The sequence below is a fragment of the Cheilinus undulatus genome, linkage group 14 (assembly GCF_018320785.1).
Source record: "Cheilinus undulatus linkage group 14, ASM1832078v1, whole genome shotgun sequence".
Classification (NCBI taxonomy): Eukaryota; Metazoa; Chordata; class Actinopteri; order Labriformes; family Labridae; genus Cheilinus; species Cheilinus undulatus.
In genome coordinates this window covers 11,680,990-11,701,977 of record NC_054878.1, presented here as the reverse complement: position 1 = coordinate 11,701,977, position 20,988 = coordinate 11,680,990, and the positions used below count along the sequence as shown (strand labels likewise).

Genomic DNA, 20,988 nt, shown 5'->3' with positions numbered 1-20,988 from the left:
TGCCAGTGAGCTCTTGGATCTTTTTTTTTTTTTTTTTTTAAAGATTTATTTTTGGCCTTTATTAGATAGGACAGTGGCTAGAGTTGGAAACAGGGAAGAGAGCGGGGAGAGACATGCAGGAAATAGTGCCACGGGCTGGATTAGAACCCGGGTTGCCTGCGCACATGGCGCGCGCCTTAACCACTCGACTACTGGCGCACCGCTCTTGGATCTTTAAGGGGTTGAAATTTGAGAAGGGCTTACTGGTACAATCATTTTTAATAAATTGATCTGTGAGTTTATGCCACATTTCTGTGATTAGTCAAAGCAAATATGAGTAATGTAGAAGTTTTTCTTCTGAATTTTCCACTTCCTTTCTCGCATATGAACTTTTCCTTCACTTTTAACGCCCTCTGTGTTCTCTTTTCTTTAACAAGAAGTAGCAGTGACTCACAGAGGTCATTTTTGTTTGAAAATTCCTTTATTACAAAATACTATTTTACAAAATTGTTCTTAGACTACTGACAGTCCAGCAAACAACATTATGTCTAACAATGAGGGGGCATGAAAGGGATTCAGGTCAGAGTTTCTGCAAGAAGCGGAGCACCAGGTCTCGCAGCGTTGTGCGAAGAGGCTCATTGTTGTCACAGACAATGTGCGTCCCGTCCTCCTCCAACTGAATCAGCGTGTCCTCCGCCTGCAGGTGGAGAATATGCCCGTCTGCTGTCTCCTCTACTTTCACCTCTGTAATACCATGCTGCACAGGGAAAGACAGAATACAGTTTTCGTTAGAGATGCAAGGACTGTGACAATCAGGGCTGATATCAAGGTTTAAAATAACAGTTTTAGTTGCCAATATCAATGTTTTTTATTATTTTTTCTGGTGTAACACTTCCACAATGCCAACATTTTCTATCAGGTGCGTTCACAAAACAGATCAGAGTTTATCAACATGTCATCTTCTCTTTGATCCAGTAGCTATGTGTGCCCTAACTGTGGGGGTGAACGATACATCATTTTACAACCACACTGGACAGAGGTCACATTGCGTCGATGTGCAAAATTAGTCATGTGACCTGAAGCATGTCATACTGCCACTTCTGTGCTGTTTGATGTAATCCAAAACCGAAAGTTTTCTCGTTTTTATGACAAATGTACAATCAAAGTCTGATATCACCAACAGCAGTCAGAGAGGAGATGACACTAAAAGTGGAGTCGTGTCTCCTGTGTGTACAGGCTCCAGGTGAAGCTGCTGCTGTCACCTCTACATCAGCAGTGTGCAGACAGATGCTGAATTATGCTGAGCAGATTTGATTATGTAAGGGTTAATGCCCGATAAGGTGTCCAGTTATCAGGGATTAATGGATGACGTGGAGGCCTGAACAGTCCGACGCACAATGGAGGATGGTTGCCTTTGCAAACATGCATCGATATGGAAGTTTGACTTTTTGAATTAGATTATGAAAAAAAACCTTTTTCATGATATATATATTTTTTAATGGACCTGTACTGACTATTTAAAATGTATTTCCAATCACAGTTATGCATAAGGAGACTGTAATGTCAGATGTAAGGCTGAATGATTTGCAAAAATAATCTAATAACTATTTTCCCTCCCTAATATTGCAACTGCAATTTAATATGCAATTATCATTTTGTTCTTCATCTTGTATTTTCAACAAATTCAAGCAATAAATCATTCTATATTATAACCTACATTAAGTCATGAACATGCTTATAATGCATTTAACCATTTTATTGCAAAATGGATATGCAGTTTATCTTGGCAGAGAAGAACCTGCTTAAAAGATGCTCCCTGGATTAGTCAGGCAGCATGCTTTGACTCTGCAGGGAGTGCATGGCTGGAACCCCCAATATGGACAGATACATTTATGAAAATGTGTACTGAAAACAATTAAAATTTTTCAGGAAAAATTAATCCATAGTAGCATGAATCTGAATATGAGGGCGCAACAGCTTTATGCTATAAAGGATGTGGCTGGGGTGGAGGAGGTGAAGCTTTGCCAGCAGCAGCTTTGGGCATCAGCACTGATGCAAGCAGGGATCAGTGAGAAGTGTGTCATATTTAAATGGACCGCTATGTTGACACTTCAATGTTTGCATAAAATCTCAGCTGCTGTAAAAAAATGTATATATTAAACTGGTATTTTGACACATTTCAAGTTAAAGAAATATTGCAACTTCTGCACTTTGTAAATTGCAGCAGGTCATATTGCAATTTAATCTAATTTAAGATTAACTGCCTAGCCCTAGTCAGATTGGATGAGTTTTAGTAAGAAAAGCTGCAGCAAATGAGTGGGTAAAGGAATAAGTATTTTAAGTACTGGCTGACAGGTGTGCAGGTTTGATACCTTTTGCAATGTGGTGAGGAAAGCCTCGAGGGGCACAGCTCCGCTCAGCAGAGGTTTTGGGGTCATCATGACTGGAGGCTCCTCAATGACCCTCTTCCTCTTCTTGCTGGGGGCCACCGGTGGGGGTTTGGGCACCGACTGGTAACACAGATACACATACAATAAACAATGGGCTAAATATGTATGCCTTCCCTTTTTCAGTCTGTGTGATATACACACACTCACCTGCAGCGTGTGTTTGTTGTCTTTGGAGTGCAGCACTGCAGACACAGTTGCCAAGGAGATGCCAGGTTTGATCTCAGAGGGCACTAGTGAGTTTGCCAGCTTGAAAAAGAAGAATCTGACTGTTAGACTTGAAAATGTGCCAACTGTTCTCTGATTAGAGCTGGATTATTTCCATAATGCATCCCTCTGTAATTTTGATGGCTTTTTGCAGCATACGTCATCGTCTCTGCCAAGACAGACGAGACGATCTCATCTTTTATTTAGCACAGTCAGCTGAATCTGTTGGGTCCCTATTTATCAGACAAGTTTGAGAAAATATTCATAACTGTGCATGACTCCAAGCTGGCACAGTTACCACTCTGATGTGGCTCACCTCAGGCAGTATGTAGACACGTTCGTAGCGTCGCCTGAACGGCAGGTTGAGCACGGAGCAGCGTCTGTAGGGCATAGGAGGAGGCTGCAGCTCGAGCATCAGATCTGAGCGGTGGGACTGTGTCAGCGGGGGCTGAGTGTACTGCTCTGGACACACCACATGGAGAGGCTGCAAAAGTGAAAAACAGGATCAGCTCTTCAGGATACAGCGCTTTAATATTGAAGACTTTAACAATGATAGAATACAGTGGCTTTGCAGTCCCCGCAACTGCATTTTCAAAGGGATGGACAGGACATCATCTCAAGACTTCATAAACAAGTGGGCTGAAGTTAGCCAACACGGCTGGAAAAAACAACACTTGCACGACTACTTTAAACCAAGAGTGAGTAAAAGTCATGAATGCAAGATCCAAACATCTGCATGGTCAGAATTTGGCCCTAAGACCTTTGGGTAAAAACAACAGAGAGAGTGGAAGGAAATATCCATATGAACAGTCACAGTGCTCCAGAGGGTCCTCTGATGTAGTTTGTAGAAGAGTCTGACATTACCAAAGTTTTCTTACATGCGATTTGTTCTTAGCAAAGAATTAAAACAATCCAGAGATCTTCAAGAATATTTAAGTACTGATATAAAAGGACAAAATGTTTAATTTTGCACTCATCAGCACTCAAATACACTAGATTAAGAAAGACACAATAAAATCTAATCCCATTTCTATTTCACTTAATTTCTATTTTTACTTCCATGTTATAAATATGGCCAAGTATTAATTTAAACAGGTATTGCTTGAGCGTCTCAGCAAAATCTTAAATTAGGAATATTAATGTAACTCATGTGTAGGAGTCCCATTATTAGATGCTTAATTTATCTTAACACACAGGTTTTTATGCATCAGCGGGCATAAATATGTTGAAATGGTGTTCCATCATAACAAAGCAACAGGTTTTAGAATAAATGTATGTTTTATAATGAAAGCACTATCTGAACAATAATGTGTTTGTAGCATATATTTAAATTCTACTACTGCAGCTAAAATATAATTAAATCTGCCTCTTTTAATGTCATTTGAAGTTTGAACCACTGTAGAACCATCAAAGTGTTTTGACTGCATTTAGGTTTTAGTTTAATTTGAATGTTACTGTTTGTTTAGTTCTTCTCCTCTCTCTCCGGTGTACCTTCTGTATTTGCACATTGCCCTGCAGTCTCATGCCCTAATATGGGCATAAAAGGGGCATTACTCTATGCTATGTAAGAGAAATGTGCAGGTGTTTCCAGTTTACAAGCACCTTGCTTTCATCAACAAAAGAACACAAACAATTCAGCAGTTTAAGAACATGTCATGAATCCCACTTAAGGCTGGCCACACACTACAGGATTTTAAGCCAGATTTGAGGCAAGATTTGACTCCCCAACGATTTTGGGGGTGTATCCTGTGAGACACTTGTCGCAAACGATTATTTGTCTAAATAATCTGCATGTGTTTGGTGTCAACACGATTTTTTTACTGCACCAAATTGCGTCGCAGCCTCCCAAACCCCAAATCTTAAATATCAAATGCGTTTATATTTACGATTCTAGGTCGTAGTGGGGTACCCACAACAACCAATGAAAGCGAGCAGATGGGGTAGCATCATCAGCAAGATCATATGTACTTTCACCACTCACAACCATAAACACAACTGTACCTTCATTCCAGCCAGGATTTCATCCTGAGTCTTTCCTTTGTTTTGCGACTTTTTTGCTGCACCTGTAACACATGCCAGAGCAGCCTGTTGTGGAGGGACAGCAAGAGGGTATATCGACCGACATCCATTCTTGGTTGTTTTTTCTGAAGTCACATGATCACATGAAGTCATAGACAGGTCGGCAGGTGTGTGGTCTCCAGTGATCTGACAATCTGGCTGACTTGTCTATTGGCGCGTTCAGAGGATTAAATATGAAATTGCAATTTAACATGCAGTTAACGCCAGCCACACGATTTTAAAACATGGGAGACCAGACATCATGATACTTTCTAACAGTTTTTCATCTTAAATCCTATAAATGCACACACTAGACAACTCAGCCGGACTGTCAGATCACTGGAGACCATAACCTCCCGGTGACCTCAGGTGATCAAATGACTTCATAAGAAAAATAAAAAATAGGATGTCTGTTGATACCCTCTTGCTGTCCCTCCACAACAGGCTGCCCTGCCATGTGTTACAGGTGCAGCAAAAATCATAAAACAAGGGAAACTATCAGGATGAGATCCTGGCTCGAATGAAGGTACAGTTGTGTTTATCGTTGTGAGCGGTGAAAGTATCGAGCTGGTGATGCTACCCTGTCTGCTTGCTCCCACTGATTGTTGTGGGTACTTTGTCAGAGGCACTACGACCTAGAATCATAAATATCAAACATGTTTGATATTTAAGATTCGGGGTCTGGGAGGCTATGAAGCAATTTGGAGCAGCAAAATAATCCTGTCGGCACCACACACATAAGGATTATTCAGACAAATAATCATTTGCGATGAGGCTCCACTCAGGATACGCCCCCACGATCAACGAGGGAGGTAAATCTAGCCTCAAATCAGGCTTAAAATCCTGTAGTGTGTGGCCAGCCTAAGTCCCTCATCTTGTGATTTTCTAAAAAGGCAAGTCATAAATCGTTCTATATAATAATGAACACAAGATAGACATGGAAATAGTTTTTTTTTTTTGCAAATTAATCAAGAACAAATTAACACTTGAATGTTTGCATGATGTGTAGAGAATCCTGCAAACACATTCTCTGCCTCAAAAAATGTATTAAACTGGTATTTTGAAAAACATTTCAGTTCAAAGAAGCTCTAAATTTCAATTAATTAACCAGTCCTAGCACACATTACACAATTTTACACCAGATTTTAGGCCAGATTTGCCTCCCCCCAATTAATGGTGGGGGCGTATCCCAAGTGGAGGCTCATCACAAATTAATATATTTCTGAATAATCCCCAAGTGTGTGGTGTCAACACGATTATTTTACTGCTCCAAATCATGTCATAGTCTCCCTGACTTCAAACCATAAATACCAAACACATTCAATATTTCAGATTGAAGGTTGTAAGCCTCCATCTCCAGGATGTTACCTACCATGACCACTCAAAAGCATAAACACAAGTTTACCCACATTCCAGCCAGGATTTAATCCATATTATTTTCCTGTTTTTATTATTTGTTTTGCAACTTTCACGCATGCCAGGACAGCCAGTGGTGAAGGGCCTAAGCACACTTGAGGAGTAACAAAAAATAATCGTTAGCGACGACTAGGGCTGAACAATTTGCAAAAATTATTTAACTGCATTTTTTCCCAAATACTGTGATTGCAATTTGATATACTGTTATTCTTGGTTAAATTATATGTTTGTTTGTTTGTTTGTTTATGACTTTTGTGAAGTAATGCTAGGCTTCATCAGCTTTAGATACAATAAGCTGTTTTTTTAACTATTTTTTGCTCATATTGCAAATGTGATGTCATTTGCTTTGTTTAAGGACAATATTATTTTTATGTTATTCATTTTGATTAAGAAAAACACATAAAACACAAAAAGGAGGATTTTTGTAAACCATTATAAAAAAATTGACACTTAAATTTTTGCATAATGGACATAAAATCTCTGCTGCTGAAAAAGAAAAAGATTTATTAAACTGGTATTTTGATACATTTTAAGTTAAAGAAATATTGCAACTTTGCGATTTGAAAATTGCAGCAGGCCATATATTGTGATTTGATCTAATTTGCAATTAATTGCCCAGCCCTTGTGACGACTCAGGACACGCTCCCACAATTGTCAGAGGAGGAAAATCTGGCCTTAAACTAGGCCTCACATCGCGTAGTGTGTGGCCAACTCTAGGGAACTTTTTGAGAACAATCTTAAGAAGATAGTGTTACATTAGACCCCCTCATACACTGGACAACAAGGCAAAGAGTCAACAAGTTTGTAGACACTTCATCTAAAAAAGCCGACACATTGTGCCTTCCAGGGAAGATCCTGTCAGCTGTGGATAACTGCAAACCTTTTTCCCTCCTAGTGTAACATTATTCAGTAAATAGTGTGACAATAATGTCAGTCTAAGAGTGGTAATCATCTGCTGAGCTAAATATCCAAACTTAATTTAAGTGAGAAACTTCTTTCCCATCCAAACTGAGTTTATAAATACTAACTTAGGTCCCATGTGTCCACAACATGCAAAGCAGACATTTGGTTGATTGAGAAGCTAAGTTCAGTTATAGAACACATGAATTTGAGAATCAGCTGCACTGAAATAACCATTGATTTTCCTCTGGAACATTTCAGTGCTTGTGTACTCCCTCCTGCTCTGCTCTGAATGCAGATCAGAACATTTCTTATTTATCTGGGTTTTTGTGTGCCTTGCCTTTCAGCTTGTAAAATCATTTCCACTCTCTGGTTGTACCCACAGGACCGATGCTGACTCAACAATTATTTGGTTGTTTCACAATTCTGCTGTACCAGAGCAGCATGTAAGCAAAAAGGCCCAGGGGAAAGCCACTTCTGAGTCACACATTTTATCACTTTTTTGCCAATTCTCGTCATCTTAGAAAGGGGGAAAAAACTCCCTGTTTTAAACTATTTCATGGAGATGTCAGTGCATTTCAGGAGAGCTACAAAACAAACATTACATTTTCTATCTCTGTAACAGAGACAAACAAGCAGAGTTCCTACCTGGACTTCCTTGAGCAGCTTTGATACTTGGTGGAAGTTGAGCCTTGTATCGATGGGACAGTAGACACACTTCATAGCCAGCGGCTGATATGGAGCCAAAGCATCCAGGTAAGAAAAGTCCGGCTCTGGTTGTACAGAAGAAAAGTAATTTAAGGAGCAAAGCTTTAACTTGATAAAAACAGGATGGGGCATTTTTTCATTAACTTCAATGTGTGATACAACAGTAGTTACCTGTAAAGATGATGGTGTTGAGGCTGGATTTGCCCCAGAGCTCCATGAAATGAACAACATCCCCAAAGCGCAGAGAGGGATGGCCGGTGAAAACCACACAAGGCTGTCTGAAATCACTGCTGAAGTCTCCATGAATGCTGGGGTAGTGCTTCAGCTTGTTGGTTTGGATTAACTAACAAAGAGACAGACATTGCAAGAGTTAATGTCACATAAGTGACTTTTGTGCAAAAAGTAGTGAGTGTGAGGACTCCTTAATTTTGGATTATATGATTTAATGAAGCATTCTTTTATGTACAACACGATCACGCTAGGATGTTTATCATTATCACCTAATACCCACAGAAAAACACTTAATAACAGTACTTCACTTTCTCAGCGATTTAGATTTTGACAAACACTTACCAACCACTTCATTAGGTATAGCTGTTCATTTGCTCACAAACAAAACATCTTAACGGCCAGTCACATGGCAGCAATCAACACATGTAAACATGCAGACATGGTCAAAATGATATGCCGAAGTTCGAACCGAGTACCAGAATGTGGAGGAATTGTGATTGAAGTGACTTTAAATATGAACCATGGTTTATGGTGTCAGACGGGCTGGTCTGAATATTTCATTAACTGCTGATCTACTGGTATTTTCAATTAATAACAATCTCTGGCGTTCACAACGGTTGTTGAGAAAAAAAGAAAATGTCCAGAGAGTGGCAGTTCTCTGGGCCAAGATACGTGTTCACAGCTGAGGTCAGAGCATAATGAACAACTTGGTTCAAGCTGATAGAGAGGCTACAATAACTGAAATAACCACTTATCAAAAACCATGGTACTAGAAAGGACAATAATAATAATAATAATAATAACAATAATATCTTTATTTATATAGCACCTTTAAAAACATACATTTACAAAGTGTTTTGATAGACACAGCAACGGCAAGAACTCAGGGATTAATGAAATAAACAGTTAGTGATGAACCAGACAGAGAAAGTCTTGTGAATAAAACAGAAAGAAAAAAAAATCATTTTAGTTAACTGAAACGAAATAAAAACTAAGCTTTACAAAAAAAACTAAAACTAAATAAAACTATATAGCACACTTACAAAACCAACTAAAACAAAACAAAAATAGAGACAAAATTTCCTTAATTTTAGTCTTTGACACAACCATACTGACTGGCACCTACACACAAGTATGGGTAGTGTAAAATTGCCTGATCTGATTGGTTACGACTTCACACAGTGGTAGTTTTATTTCTGGAGTTGTATTCAAACATCATCATTAGGTAAATAAAATGATAAATGAAGAGTAGCCTGTTTGAATAGGTTTTTAAAAATGTATGACGCTCACTCAGCCCCGACATCTATCCATAAAAAACTAAAACTAATAAAAACTAAACTTAATTAACAAACCAGCAGTCAAAACTAATAAAAACTAAACTGAAATTGAACACAGAAAGTGAAAACGAAATGAAAATAAAAACTAATGAAAAATCCAAAACTATTATAACCTTGGTCCAGTGTTCAATAAGCACCCAGTAATGGAGTGTTACCGTTATGATCAAGCAGAAAACCATTAATTGAATAAATATTTACAGCCAAACTTTATCTTAATTAAGGTATCCAGAAGATTATGTCATATTATCAGATCCTGTCTGATAATAGTTATTCTTTAAATAAAATTTGATCCTCTGTCCTAATCTTCTTACCAGTGAAGTGTATGAACAAATATAAATCACATCCAGAGTCCTTGTAATTAACGTACTTCTATTAATCAATCAATCAATTAATGTACTTCTAATTAAGGCTGGCAATTAAACAAATTTTAGATTAAATCGCAATATGTCCTACAGCAATTTTCAAATTTTAATTGGCCTGAAATCTGTGCCAAAAAAACAGGTTAATAAATTTTTGCAGTAGAGATGTTATGCTCTACACATCATGCAAACATTCAAGTGCCAACTTTTTTGAGAATTGTTTGCCAAATAATAGTTCTTTTCTTGTTTTTGTATGTTTTTCTTATAGAAAATGAGAAAGATTTAAAATCTTTATTCCTTTCAAAACTGTACAGCCTTAGTTTTATGTACCAGATATGTTGTCATAAAATAGAATTATTTATTGCTTGTTTGTTGAGAAATACATAGCTGAGGAGCTTAAAAAATAATCACATAATAACCAAATCGTTCAGCCCTACTTCTAATGTTTTAAACCGTGTTTAAAAAAAAGCATTTTCTAGTGTAAAGACATGTTTGCATGCCAGCATGTACTTTTCCTCTTTGTATTATGGGATTTTTCATCACGTGAAGATAACACAGCATACAGCTGGAATATTGGAGAAGGTTTGACAGTATTAAAATTGGATACCTCCAATCCTACAAGGTATGCAGTATCTCTGAACATACAACATATCAAACCCTTGAAGCAGATGGGCTACAGCAGCAGAAGACCACACTAGGTGCCAGTTAGAACAGTACTATGAGGCTTCAGTTTACATGGGCTCACCAAAATTGGAAAAAAAAAGATTGGAATAACATTGCCTGCTTGGACAAGTCTCAGTCTCTGCTGCGATAATTGAATGGTAGTCAGAATTTGGTGTTAACAACACAAAAACCTGTTGAACCACCAACAACCATGGCATGTTCAAAGTAGTTTAAATCCCCTTTCTTCCTCATTCTGATGCTGGATTTGATCTTCCACGGATCATCTTGACTATAGCTATATGCCTAAATGCACTGGTTGCTGTTGTGTGATTGGCTGATTAGATATTTGCATTAATGGTCAGTTGAACAGGTGTACCTAATGAAGGTTGGTGAGCGTCTAATGCTGGAAACTTAGCAGCTTTAAAAATCACAGATGGTTAAAAAATAATGGCTGCTCTAATGACCTGATGTCAGATGGATGGATATGGCTTAATTGACCTTCTCCAAGCTTATTAGAAGCTTTACTATGATCCATGACCTCTAAAATAAAAGGAGGAGACAAGCAAAAGGACTCACCTCTGCATGAGGGAAAGGAGGCTCTGGAAGATAAACCTTTGACTGCTTGTTGTGGCAAAGCCTGGAGAAAAAAAGGAAAAATATCAATCACAAGTACAACACTGGACACAACAAGAATTTGCAAAAACAAATCAGATATCAGGGAAGTAAGACATCATCAGCACTGTAAACAAGTTAGTTGTATGGTTGCCTGTATTTAAACAAGCATTGTAATCACGTAGACAAAAATTTAAATACTTTCATTTGATAAAAAGACACAGTCCCTTTCAAAAACCATCTACCATCTATCATCTATCAGTATGTCTTCCCTAATTTGCACACCAAGACAACTGAATTTTGCAAAAGAGTCCAGCAGATTCACAAAATGACACTTAAACCAAACATCCGACTGGTCTGTACTTAGTCAAACAGAGTGTTGGCGAGTCAGAAGACAGAAAACAAGCGGCCACTTTGATGAAAAGCTCCTCACCACTCAGCAAAGATCTGAGAGAACTCCAGCGAGCTGTTTGCGACAGGTGAAATGAAGTAGAACGGCGTGGTACCCAAATTGGCGCTCTCGATGAATTGGTACAGACACTCCAGCAGGTCATAAATCACCCCTGAGGAGTAGCAGGGAACAAGCACGTTGCCTCCTGCTCGGATCGTCATGGCTGCAGGGACAGAAGAACAATAATGACGTAAAAATAATCAAAACGACAGGAGACTTTAAGCAAAAAGCAGTTCCACAGAGTCAGACGTCTACATGGATGCTTTCTACTGGAGCACTTCTCACATATGCTTTGTAAATGTTACAGCCTTAACTAAAACACAGACTACTTAGTATTTAAAAAACTACCGAGGTTGCTGCAGAATTCTCCCAGCATGCCATCTGGGTTGGCTGTAGGCATCTGTGTGAGGCCTGTAAGGATCAAAACGTCGCTGTTCTTCAGGGAGCTTTGGTCCATTGGCTTTGAGGAGACAAAATGAGAAACAATTACTTCAAAGTTTTTATTCATGTAAGGTTTTTTTATCATCAGCTCAAATGTGTAATTACATCTGGGGTAAGATCAGTGGATCTACCTGTGGATGTGTGGTGAGGAGAGATGAACCAGACACATAAGAAACTTTCTCATAATGAGACTGGATGATCCAGTTGGAACTGCCCAATGAGTAACCAGAACTTAAGGGAGAGATCTGTACAGCTCCAAACAACTCCTGAAAAAGTGAAACAGAAGCATAAAGAAAATTATAGTGGGCTATTTAAGCAGAACATGCAACACTCACAGCCTACTACCTGGCCTACAGAGTTTTATCAGTTTAAGCCCTTTAAGGGCGCACTCACACTAGGCCATCCGTACCGTGCCCAGGCCTGTTTGAACCTAAAGTCCGGTACATTTGGCCAGTGTGAGTGCAATTGTTCTATGCTTGGGTGCAGCATGCTTCATGGCCCTGGCACAGAAGGACGAGGTGGGCCTAGGCATGGCACGGATGCAAATGAAGGAGCAGAAGCGCAAAAATGTGACGTATCGTGAAGTAACAACAAAAAGACCCACTTCAGAGCAAAGGCTCACCAGACACTGTCCTAAAGAGAGAGATGTCAGGATTTTTTCTAGAGAGATGGAGAGTGAAGTACATATTTTGTCTCATTGTATTTCAACAAGTTACAAAGATTTTATCAGAGCTGAAGAATTTAACTTTGCAAAGCTCCACTACAACCTTGTTCTAATGGATCCCAGTCCATATTTCTGACCAGTTCCTAGCAAAGTCAGGCTTTAACGGCTGTGAGAGGTTTTTGGTTTGCTAAAAAAAAGCTTCTTCCCTTGATTGAGCGACTAAAAGCAGCTCATAGGATGACAAACACCTTTTATCCTCCATGTATAAAGGAAAGTCTGCAAAATATGTGGGCAAGTGTGTGCCAGGGTTAATCTCACATCTGATTTAACCTCTCATTATTATGAAATAATACCAAACTAATATCCACTGAAGTAATTTACCTGTGATTCCATTTCATGTCATCAAGAAGTGAAACTGTGGTGTTGATCACTGACGTTTGAACCGAACATCGTTCATTAATCCCGCTGCATTTTCCCCTCTAGCTCTCATCAGATGGTGAAAGTTTCTCTCGTCACAGTAAAAAAAAAATTATCTGAATATTTAACCCTGCTCTGGACACAGGCTGTCCTATGACATGAGAGCTTGTTTGGTGCAGCACTGAAAGTCATCCAAAATTACACAGGGAGATGGCACAGTTCACAGCACATAAAGCAATATCAGGGGGATTCAGATTGTATACAGAGGAATGACTGTAGGGGCTCATACGAGTTCAAAGTCAGGATTTAATTCAGCAGGAGAGGTGCTTGGAACTCTGATCAGGCTCAAGATTATATGCTGAGTGATAACTCTCCCCTATGAACCACTTTCTCTCTCCCTCCTCACTGCACTCTGTATAGTTAATGTAGCAACTGATCCCAGGTCAGGTGAGATAACCCCAGTGTCAGATCAGATATCGTATAAATTTTACAGCCTCAAAAATTGCATTTATGTATACTAAGTCATCAACACGTATGAATTTATAAACAGTGGATCCGCCATATGATGACGTCGGCACGTGACGTATCCGTGCCCAGGCCTGGGTGCATTGAGCAGTACTTGTACACAAACCCTCTGAACTTTTCCTGAATATTCCTGGGAAAATGTGGGAAAGTGTGTGTGAATGCCAGAGGTGGAAAAAGTACATGACTATTGTACTCAAGTAAAAGTACAGTTATTCTGGTTAAACTTACTTCAGCAAAAGTAAAAGTACTGGTCTCTAAATCTACTCTAGTAAAAGTAAAAGAGTATGTTATTTAAAGTTTACTTTAAGTACTGAGTAGACTGGGCAATTAATTAAAAACTTAGATTACATTGCAGTATGCCCTACTGCAATTTTCAAATAGCAGAGAGTGAATTTATTTCTTTAACCTGAAATGTGTCAAAATAACAGTTCTATACTTTTTTGCTGCAGAGATGTTCTGCTCTACACATCATGCAAGTTTTCAAGTGTCACTTTTTTTAAGAGTAATTTGCAAAAAATCCTACTCTTCTTAATTTTTCAATGTTTTTCTTATTTAAAATGAGAATGATATAAAATGATCATTCCCTTCAATACAACATTTCATATTGAATTTGCAATATGAGTCAAAATAATCACGATTTGATATTTTTTTGTCAAGCCCTACTTGTTACTGACTTTGGTATTGATGTTTAAATCCCACCTGTTTATGGCAGAGCTTTTTTATGTTGTCATGAGTGCTTACAAGGCTCTAAGTTAACAAATCAGTGAATTTACTACTGTGACTGAAGTAGATAAATAAAAGTATGTAATTCATATTTATTCATGCTTGGTCTAACTTCATCCTTACAAAGAGGCCTGGCCTACATGACAGAACAGTTTATGTTTAATCTATACATTACTTCTGAATTTCTGGAGGAGACCTGGTACGGGCTGGTTGACAACTCTGATAATGAAATTGTCATTGCAGAGGGACAGAGAGGACATTTTCAAGGATATTGTTTCTGCCTCTGAGTGAGCTGTACTTGAAACAACTAAATCATCACTGACCCTGTTCTGGTGTTGACATAGTGTTCTCTATACAACATGTGAAAGTGCGTTTTTGTATCATATGGACAAAGATGTTTTTGTGAACATAACCTGTGTGGACGGAATTACTTTTTAAAGAGGGGGGTGGGGGGTTTGTTTTCAAAAATACCCAGCTACATGTAGACAGGTCCCTAAGAAGATGTGTGAGCCTTCTACCACTCAAGGCAACATGATCCTTTTCAGGGGATCGATCGCTGGACTGGCCGATTATTGAGGTTGATATTTGGCATTTGGACGTTTATCTGCATTTTATTCTACCGATAATCAATAAAATTCATCATCAAAAGGTTTGCTACTTTGGCTCTACAGCAAGGTGTGTCTTTGCATGTGGCTTTATTTTTCCACAGTCTCACAAAATGTCCTGCATACAACCCCATCTGATTGGCAAGACGTCACACGAGTACTAGCCAATCAACACTGAAGCCTGGGTACCACTGACATGCTAAGTATATGGTATCACCTCCTATTTTCCTGCTGCTACTGTGTTTATTTTCCTTCATGCTTTTGAACAGGCAATTTTACATTTGTCATATTAAGTACACTTTATACGTCTTAATAAATGCATATCAGCTCCAAATATCAGGTTGTCAGTTTCGTGAACTACATCTACAGCATTTTCCCAGTCTTTTCTTGCTCTTATCCCATTTTTAGTAATGTGTTGCAGAACACAAATTCAGAATGTGTGTATGTTTTAAAAAAAACATACATTTTATCAGTCTGAACATTAAATATCTTGTCTTTGTGCAGTATTCACTTGAATATAGGTTTAAAATGATTTGTAAATCACTGTATTCTGTTTTAGTTTGATCCCAACTTTTATGGCACTGAGGTTTGTCTGACTAAGAGTATGGTGTAGACCTGTCTTTTTTCTAGTGTCTTAATTAAACATTAATTATGCATTGGTGCTATACATTATTTTATTATGGGGCCACTGTGTTGCCCTGTATACAAAATGTGTTACATAGCTAAAGTTTGACTTAACCTGACCAGTGTTTTAGTACAGCATGTCTGTGCAGGTGTTACAGGAGTGTAAAGATCTTACCACTTTCTGTGAATAACCCACAAGCTGCACTTTGCTGAGGGCAGAGTTGACTTCCTGCATGCTGTAACTTCTCTTCCATGTCCACACATCTACTGCATCCTTCAGTGGTCCAGGAAGCATCCTAATAGAGAATAAAACATTAATTTCCAGTAGCTTTATGTTAAATGCATTAACAGAAAAGTGACAGTAAAATGGAGCTCACTGATAAAGAGATACAAGAAAACAATGGAAACAGAGGGCCAAACTCTTAAAGAAAATATACAACAATAAAAGCTTGATGATATATTATAGTCTTGTATCTAAAATGTTACATTTATTTAAAATCTCCAGATGTTAAATCTTATACTTCTAAAGATTGTTTTCTGTGTCATCCTTTTTTTTATTCTTTTTGTTGTCAACAGATTTTCCCAACCAGTTTACCGACCGTTGTATTTCCTTATTTTTCCAGCAGGTGGCAGACTGGGCCTTGGGAACTCTCTCCATGAAGTTCACTAATTCCTCCATCAACAGTCTGAGAAAAATGACAGCAAGAACCAACATTTAATAAGCAACTGAAGCCACTGTCAATTTATTTTTACTATTTCACCAAGAGTTTCTTTTCATATATGTCCTAAAACCACAGAGATTACAACAAAGCCAGTTTAAAACCTAAAGATAATCTCTACTGTCAAATCACAGTTAAAGAAGGAGAAACACAGAAAATGGTGCTATGGCGGTTATTAAATTTTGTACAATGATTCAAGGGATGGAATCCTACTTTATTCTGAAAAAATAAAAGGGGCACACAAGTACTAACAGGACCAATAGATCATTTGATGACTATTTAGCCCATTTTATGTCTACCTCTGATTAAGTATGTTTACATTTATTTTGTACATGTAAGCTTGGACTGATTTTTGATTTTTATGGATCTGAGTTTGTAGTTTGAACTTTACATTTTAAATTTTCCAAGCTTAAGATTTGGAAGTTATATTTAGTTAAATATCAGAAAGTAAACAGTTTCTCTTCTTCTATTTGAAAACGGTTTCTTCATATTTATTCTGTGGTTGTATATATAATGATAACCTGCTGCTGTACACACCAGAATTTCCCTGTTTAGGATCAATAAAGTACATATATCTCTCTTTCTATCTAACACATATGCAGCTCTAGAGGAATGTCTGTGTCAGGGGCTGCAGCGGAACTGGCATGCTGAGCAGTTGTGGCTCCAAAGCCATACCCAAGCGCACTCAAAGGCAGTTGAAGCAAACTAGTCCCTCTACAGTAGCCAGTCCAAATTCTATACTTGGTCTCTGTTGGGACTTGACCCATGCAGTTCCCAGTTTCATAAAGACTGGGCTACCAAAACACGCATCTGTTCCTTTGAAAAGATCATGATAAAATCCTCTGGCCGTTTGTCTCTTGTATTTCATACCTGCCAATCTGCAGGGTGGGTTCTGTTGCATACACCGTCCCAGTAAAGCCTGTGTGCTCAGTGATGTAAGGAAGGGCCATCATGCAGTGGTAGTTAGAGATCAGGATAACATCAATAGTAGATAAATCCAGCAGTTCTCTCTGTGGACAATGCATGTGAAAACATCGATCATTTAGGACAGATTTATTTTGTTAAGAAAAGTGTATCATTACAATTTACAAATAAAAATAAACTTGTCAGTGGAAATTGAGGTATTTGTGCTAAGATGAATTCCTGCAGCTTGATCACAAATTAGCTTGGTTCATAAATCCAATTAAACAAAAAGACACCTAATACAGTTTTTTTAATCACTTAAAAATTCTAACCTACGATGAGAATTAAGTAATTAATACTGAAACTCTGTTGTGTGATGGTTTCATGGACTTTTCATGCTAACATTGCATCTTTTTGGATATCAAGATTCACACTGAGTTTTGTGTATTGTCTGTATGTTTTAGTTGATTTTGTGTCACTTGTGATAACAATTTGAAAATAATAGTGTAAACTGTATTGTCACAATGTAAACAGTGACACCAGGAAGAATAACTTCCAGTGAATGCGGTAGCTAACGGGGATCCAAACAAATTTAAGGCATTAAACTGAAAACTAACTGTCGATAAAAACACATGCACGTAAGCTCAGCTTACAAAACAGATACAATGCCTGTGTAGTGGTTGGTTTTACTACCTCAGGGAGACAGAACTCTGGCTGTGAGTCCACAAACACCCGTCCTGCACACTCTTTCAGCTCCTGAAAAGATGGGAGGAAAGGACATGTTTACTTTTGTAGTCCCCCTTTACTGTCAAATCTTAAGATATGACAGTTGGCAAATATAGATATAAAAAGAGGCAGCTTTAGTTAATGTAATTATATATCAGTTTAACATGAACTGAAGTTCACATAAAGGTTGAATAATTCGTGAATACCTTTTCTAAATTAACTGTTCCATCCTTTGAGACCCAGCCAGGCAGCTTAGAGAGTCTTGGGCTGAAAAAAAAAGAACATTTATGTATATATAATGTCAATATATCCTTCAAAATGGAGTAAAATCTTGTGACATAAAAAGTCACCAAAAAAACCAAACATTTTACATCCCTATGACAGCCAAAGGATTCATGTAGTGATAGAAGTAATAAGATAAACCTCTAAAGCACTCTCATAAAACAATTTAAATGCCTTGGACGAAATGTGCGGTGGTCATGTAGACCTTTAAGAAACACTTTAATGTGTTTCTCACTCCATAAACACCTACCAAACTGAAAAAAACTACATCAATATGATTTCAGGAGTAATAGGCTAATGATCTGCATATTCATAATTCTTAGGCATATATAAAGCATTCTGAAGGCACCCCCTTTGAGAATAGCTGATTTAGAGTACAACTTTTTCTAAACCACCGTGTTTTGGCTTGTAGCCTTCATCACAGTCATCCTGAGGTTCACAAGCCAAAATGCATCCATCTTAACGTAGTTTTCTACCGTACAAGGGTTTCTAGAGCTTTCGGTTTCCTTCAAGACTTTTTCCATCCTCCATGCACCTTGGAAGTTGTAGAAGGTGTAGCAGAAATACCTACTTTAGTTCTTAGGTAAAAAGTGCAGCCTGTAAAAATTAATATGTAAATAAGAGGCACTCAGGCGATGCTTGACACTCACCTGTGAACAAGGGGAAGGGGCAGAAAGTTGAGGACTGAGGTGGTGTCCAGCCCACAGTCCAGCATGATAGTGGTGGATTTGAACTTAAGCACATTGCAAGGCAATGTAGGATGTCCGGACAGACAGTACTGAAATACAAGGAGGGATAACCATGAGAGCCAAAGGTCACAGTACTGTGACTATGAAATAGCATCTGACAGTTGCAGAACAAGAAAGTTAAACAGGACATCCCTGTGGTCAGGACATGAGATGATTCAGTCTACTGTAACAACTCTCAGATTCATAACGGCCATATTTGTTACGTCTTAAGACCAAATGCTTAGTTTATCAACATTAAAACAACGATAAGACTCGTTAGTGGTCATTATAAATTAAAAATGGCATCCCATAAACTGTTAGCTGCCTTCATGTTAGCCTCTTCCGTTGAGATATCTGTGTACAGGCTACTAGCTGCTAAGCTAACAGAGTAACTGAAATTAGAGATAACTGTTATGATTCAGTGACGCATTATCATATCCAGCTGGAGTTTGCTAGGGTACTTTTATTGCAAACAATGAACTCACCAATTTCATTTTCAACACAATTTACGGGTATTAATCAGTTGTAAATAGCCGGCTTGTTAATACAGCATCCTTCCACAGTGTCGACTCCCCCTTGGCTTTGTTTGGCTGGCTTTCCCCTCTACTGCCCCCTACAGGAGCGGAGGATAAAGTGAGTGAAAATACCCGCACAGATGAAGAAAAAGGTCTGTTTTGTATAGCCTTTGAAATAATTACCTGAATATATTTTGGTTGAAATATTCTTAAGCACCAAATTTAAAGTCACGTCTTTTATTGAGTAGAAAAAAGGGTAAATAGGATGCTCAAACTTTCTGCCAACTTTGTGAAAATGGTCTGTTTTGGTTGGAGAACATACATGATACCACATTACATCTGAAATTTGATGTTGCATTGTGAGGGTTAAGGCCATATTCTCTCTTTTTGTAACAATTCTGCATTTTTATGAATAGATCTGTATCTGAAACCACACCCTTTTCCCCTTTAAATTATGTTACTGTCATACTAGTGTTTGAAATTTGGATTTTAACAATTATTACACATTCTGAATGACGATGACACTTTATGATGAGTAAGATATTAAAAAACTTGCTGGCTCCATATGATGGGTTTCTGATGTAAAGATAATGTCTGCCATAAAGATGTAAAGATGTGTTGGAAATTTAAATCTAAATGTATATTTAGAAGGCTTGATAATAGTGCATATAACTGCCTCATAAGCAATAATTCTAGGGATGAACATCCCCATATCCTATGTTAGGGCTGAGACTTCTGGATCCGTCCCTGCTGATTATAAAAGAGTACCTAAGCAGTTATGGGTTTGGTGCATTGCTCAAGGACATCTCAGCAGTACAGGAACTTTACTGGCAGCTCTTCAGGAACCAGACCAATCCCATAGTTTAATCTAATGGATTGATCTGATACTTGATCTGAAACTTGATCTGACATTTGAACTGGTAACCCTGCAAATCAGATGGATTAGTCAGACTCCATGTCTGTTATCAGGTACATCCATCCTACAGAGCACCAACCTGAAATGTTTGAGCCCAGTCAGACAATGAATAGATCAATTAGCATCATTTGAGGTGAATGTGGCAGCTACAGTCGTGGTTTAGTTAATGTCACTGCAAGCTGGTAATAATATTGACTAGTGAAGTGATTATGATGGATGTAGTCATAGCTGCAGTTTTATCAGAAAATTTAGAAAGAAGAGCAAAAGCCCAAAATGAAAGCTTTTCTTGGAGGATACTATGTGTTTGGTCCTCTCCCAACTGGCTTCAACAACAGTTTGATTTACCAGATGGCTCCATTAATAAGTGAACAATGATAAAGGCTGCCTGATAAGCTTATGTTATTAAGTTTGTTCCCAAGGGCTGTGAACAGTGGTGTAGTGCAAGGTTTATGTGGATATACCCACTTATTTTTGTCTCTATAAAGTATACCCAACAAATCTCTCCTTGGATGGCAAAGACAACAAAGAGTGATCCAAGTGCACTAGTTTAATAATCTGTACCACACCGCCCCAGCACCATCGAAGACAATGGAGTTGCTAAATCAAACACATTTTCACAGTTGTCATAGCCTGCGATCTTTGCACCACTGGTGATGATAAATCCCCTCTTCTTTTCCTGTTAATAACAGCCCTTACTTCCTGGAGCTGAGATGTTAAGTGAAAGAGGGTGAGTATTCATTAAATCATCCTCCAAGATTTTGTTTTAAAAATTTTGCCCTTCCCAAACACCGTCTATGAGCTGTTGCCTTGTTGGATGTAAAATTTCATGTAA

At 38.2% G+C, this 20,988-nt stretch overlaps 1 protein-coding gene across 1 annotated transcript; it reads right to left on the bottom strand.

Annotated features, from left to right (window-relative positions):
* Positions 1-438: 438 nt before the first annotated feature.
* ints9 (integrator complex subunit 9) lies at positions 439-19,320 on the bottom strand. Its single transcript, XM_041805509.1, has 17 exons — positions 19,211-19,320; positions 18,648-18,775; positions 17,922-17,982; positions 17,683-17,745; positions 16,957-17,096; positions 15,967-16,053; positions 15,543-15,663; positions 11,941-12,075; positions 11,717-11,828; positions 11,351-11,531; positions 10,882-10,942; positions 7,887-8,058; positions 7,656-7,780; positions 2,950-3,117; positions 2,577-2,675; positions 2,352-2,489; positions 439-736 (listed from the first exon to the last, which is right to left on the bottom strand). Exons 1-17 carry the CDS (start codon positions 19,217-19,219, stop codon positions 560-562), a joined length of 1,977 nt encoding a protein of 658 aa, XP_041661443.1. The 5' UTR covers positions 19,220-19,320; the 3' UTR covers positions 439-559.
* Between the last annotated feature and the right edge of the window lie 1,668 nt (positions 19,321-20,988).

Bases quoted from the DNA above. Each gene is read 5' to 3' on its own strand.
- ints9 (XM_041805509.1), bottom strand. The intron at 16,054-16,956 runs GTATGAAATACA...CATTTTTCTCAG, and splicing joins CCCACCCTGCAGATTGGCAG to ACTGTTGATGGAGGAATTAG. The intron at 2,490-2,576 runs GTGAGTGTGTGT...CTGTGTTACCAG, and splicing joins ACAACAAACACACGCTGCAG to TCGGTGCCCAAACCCCCACC.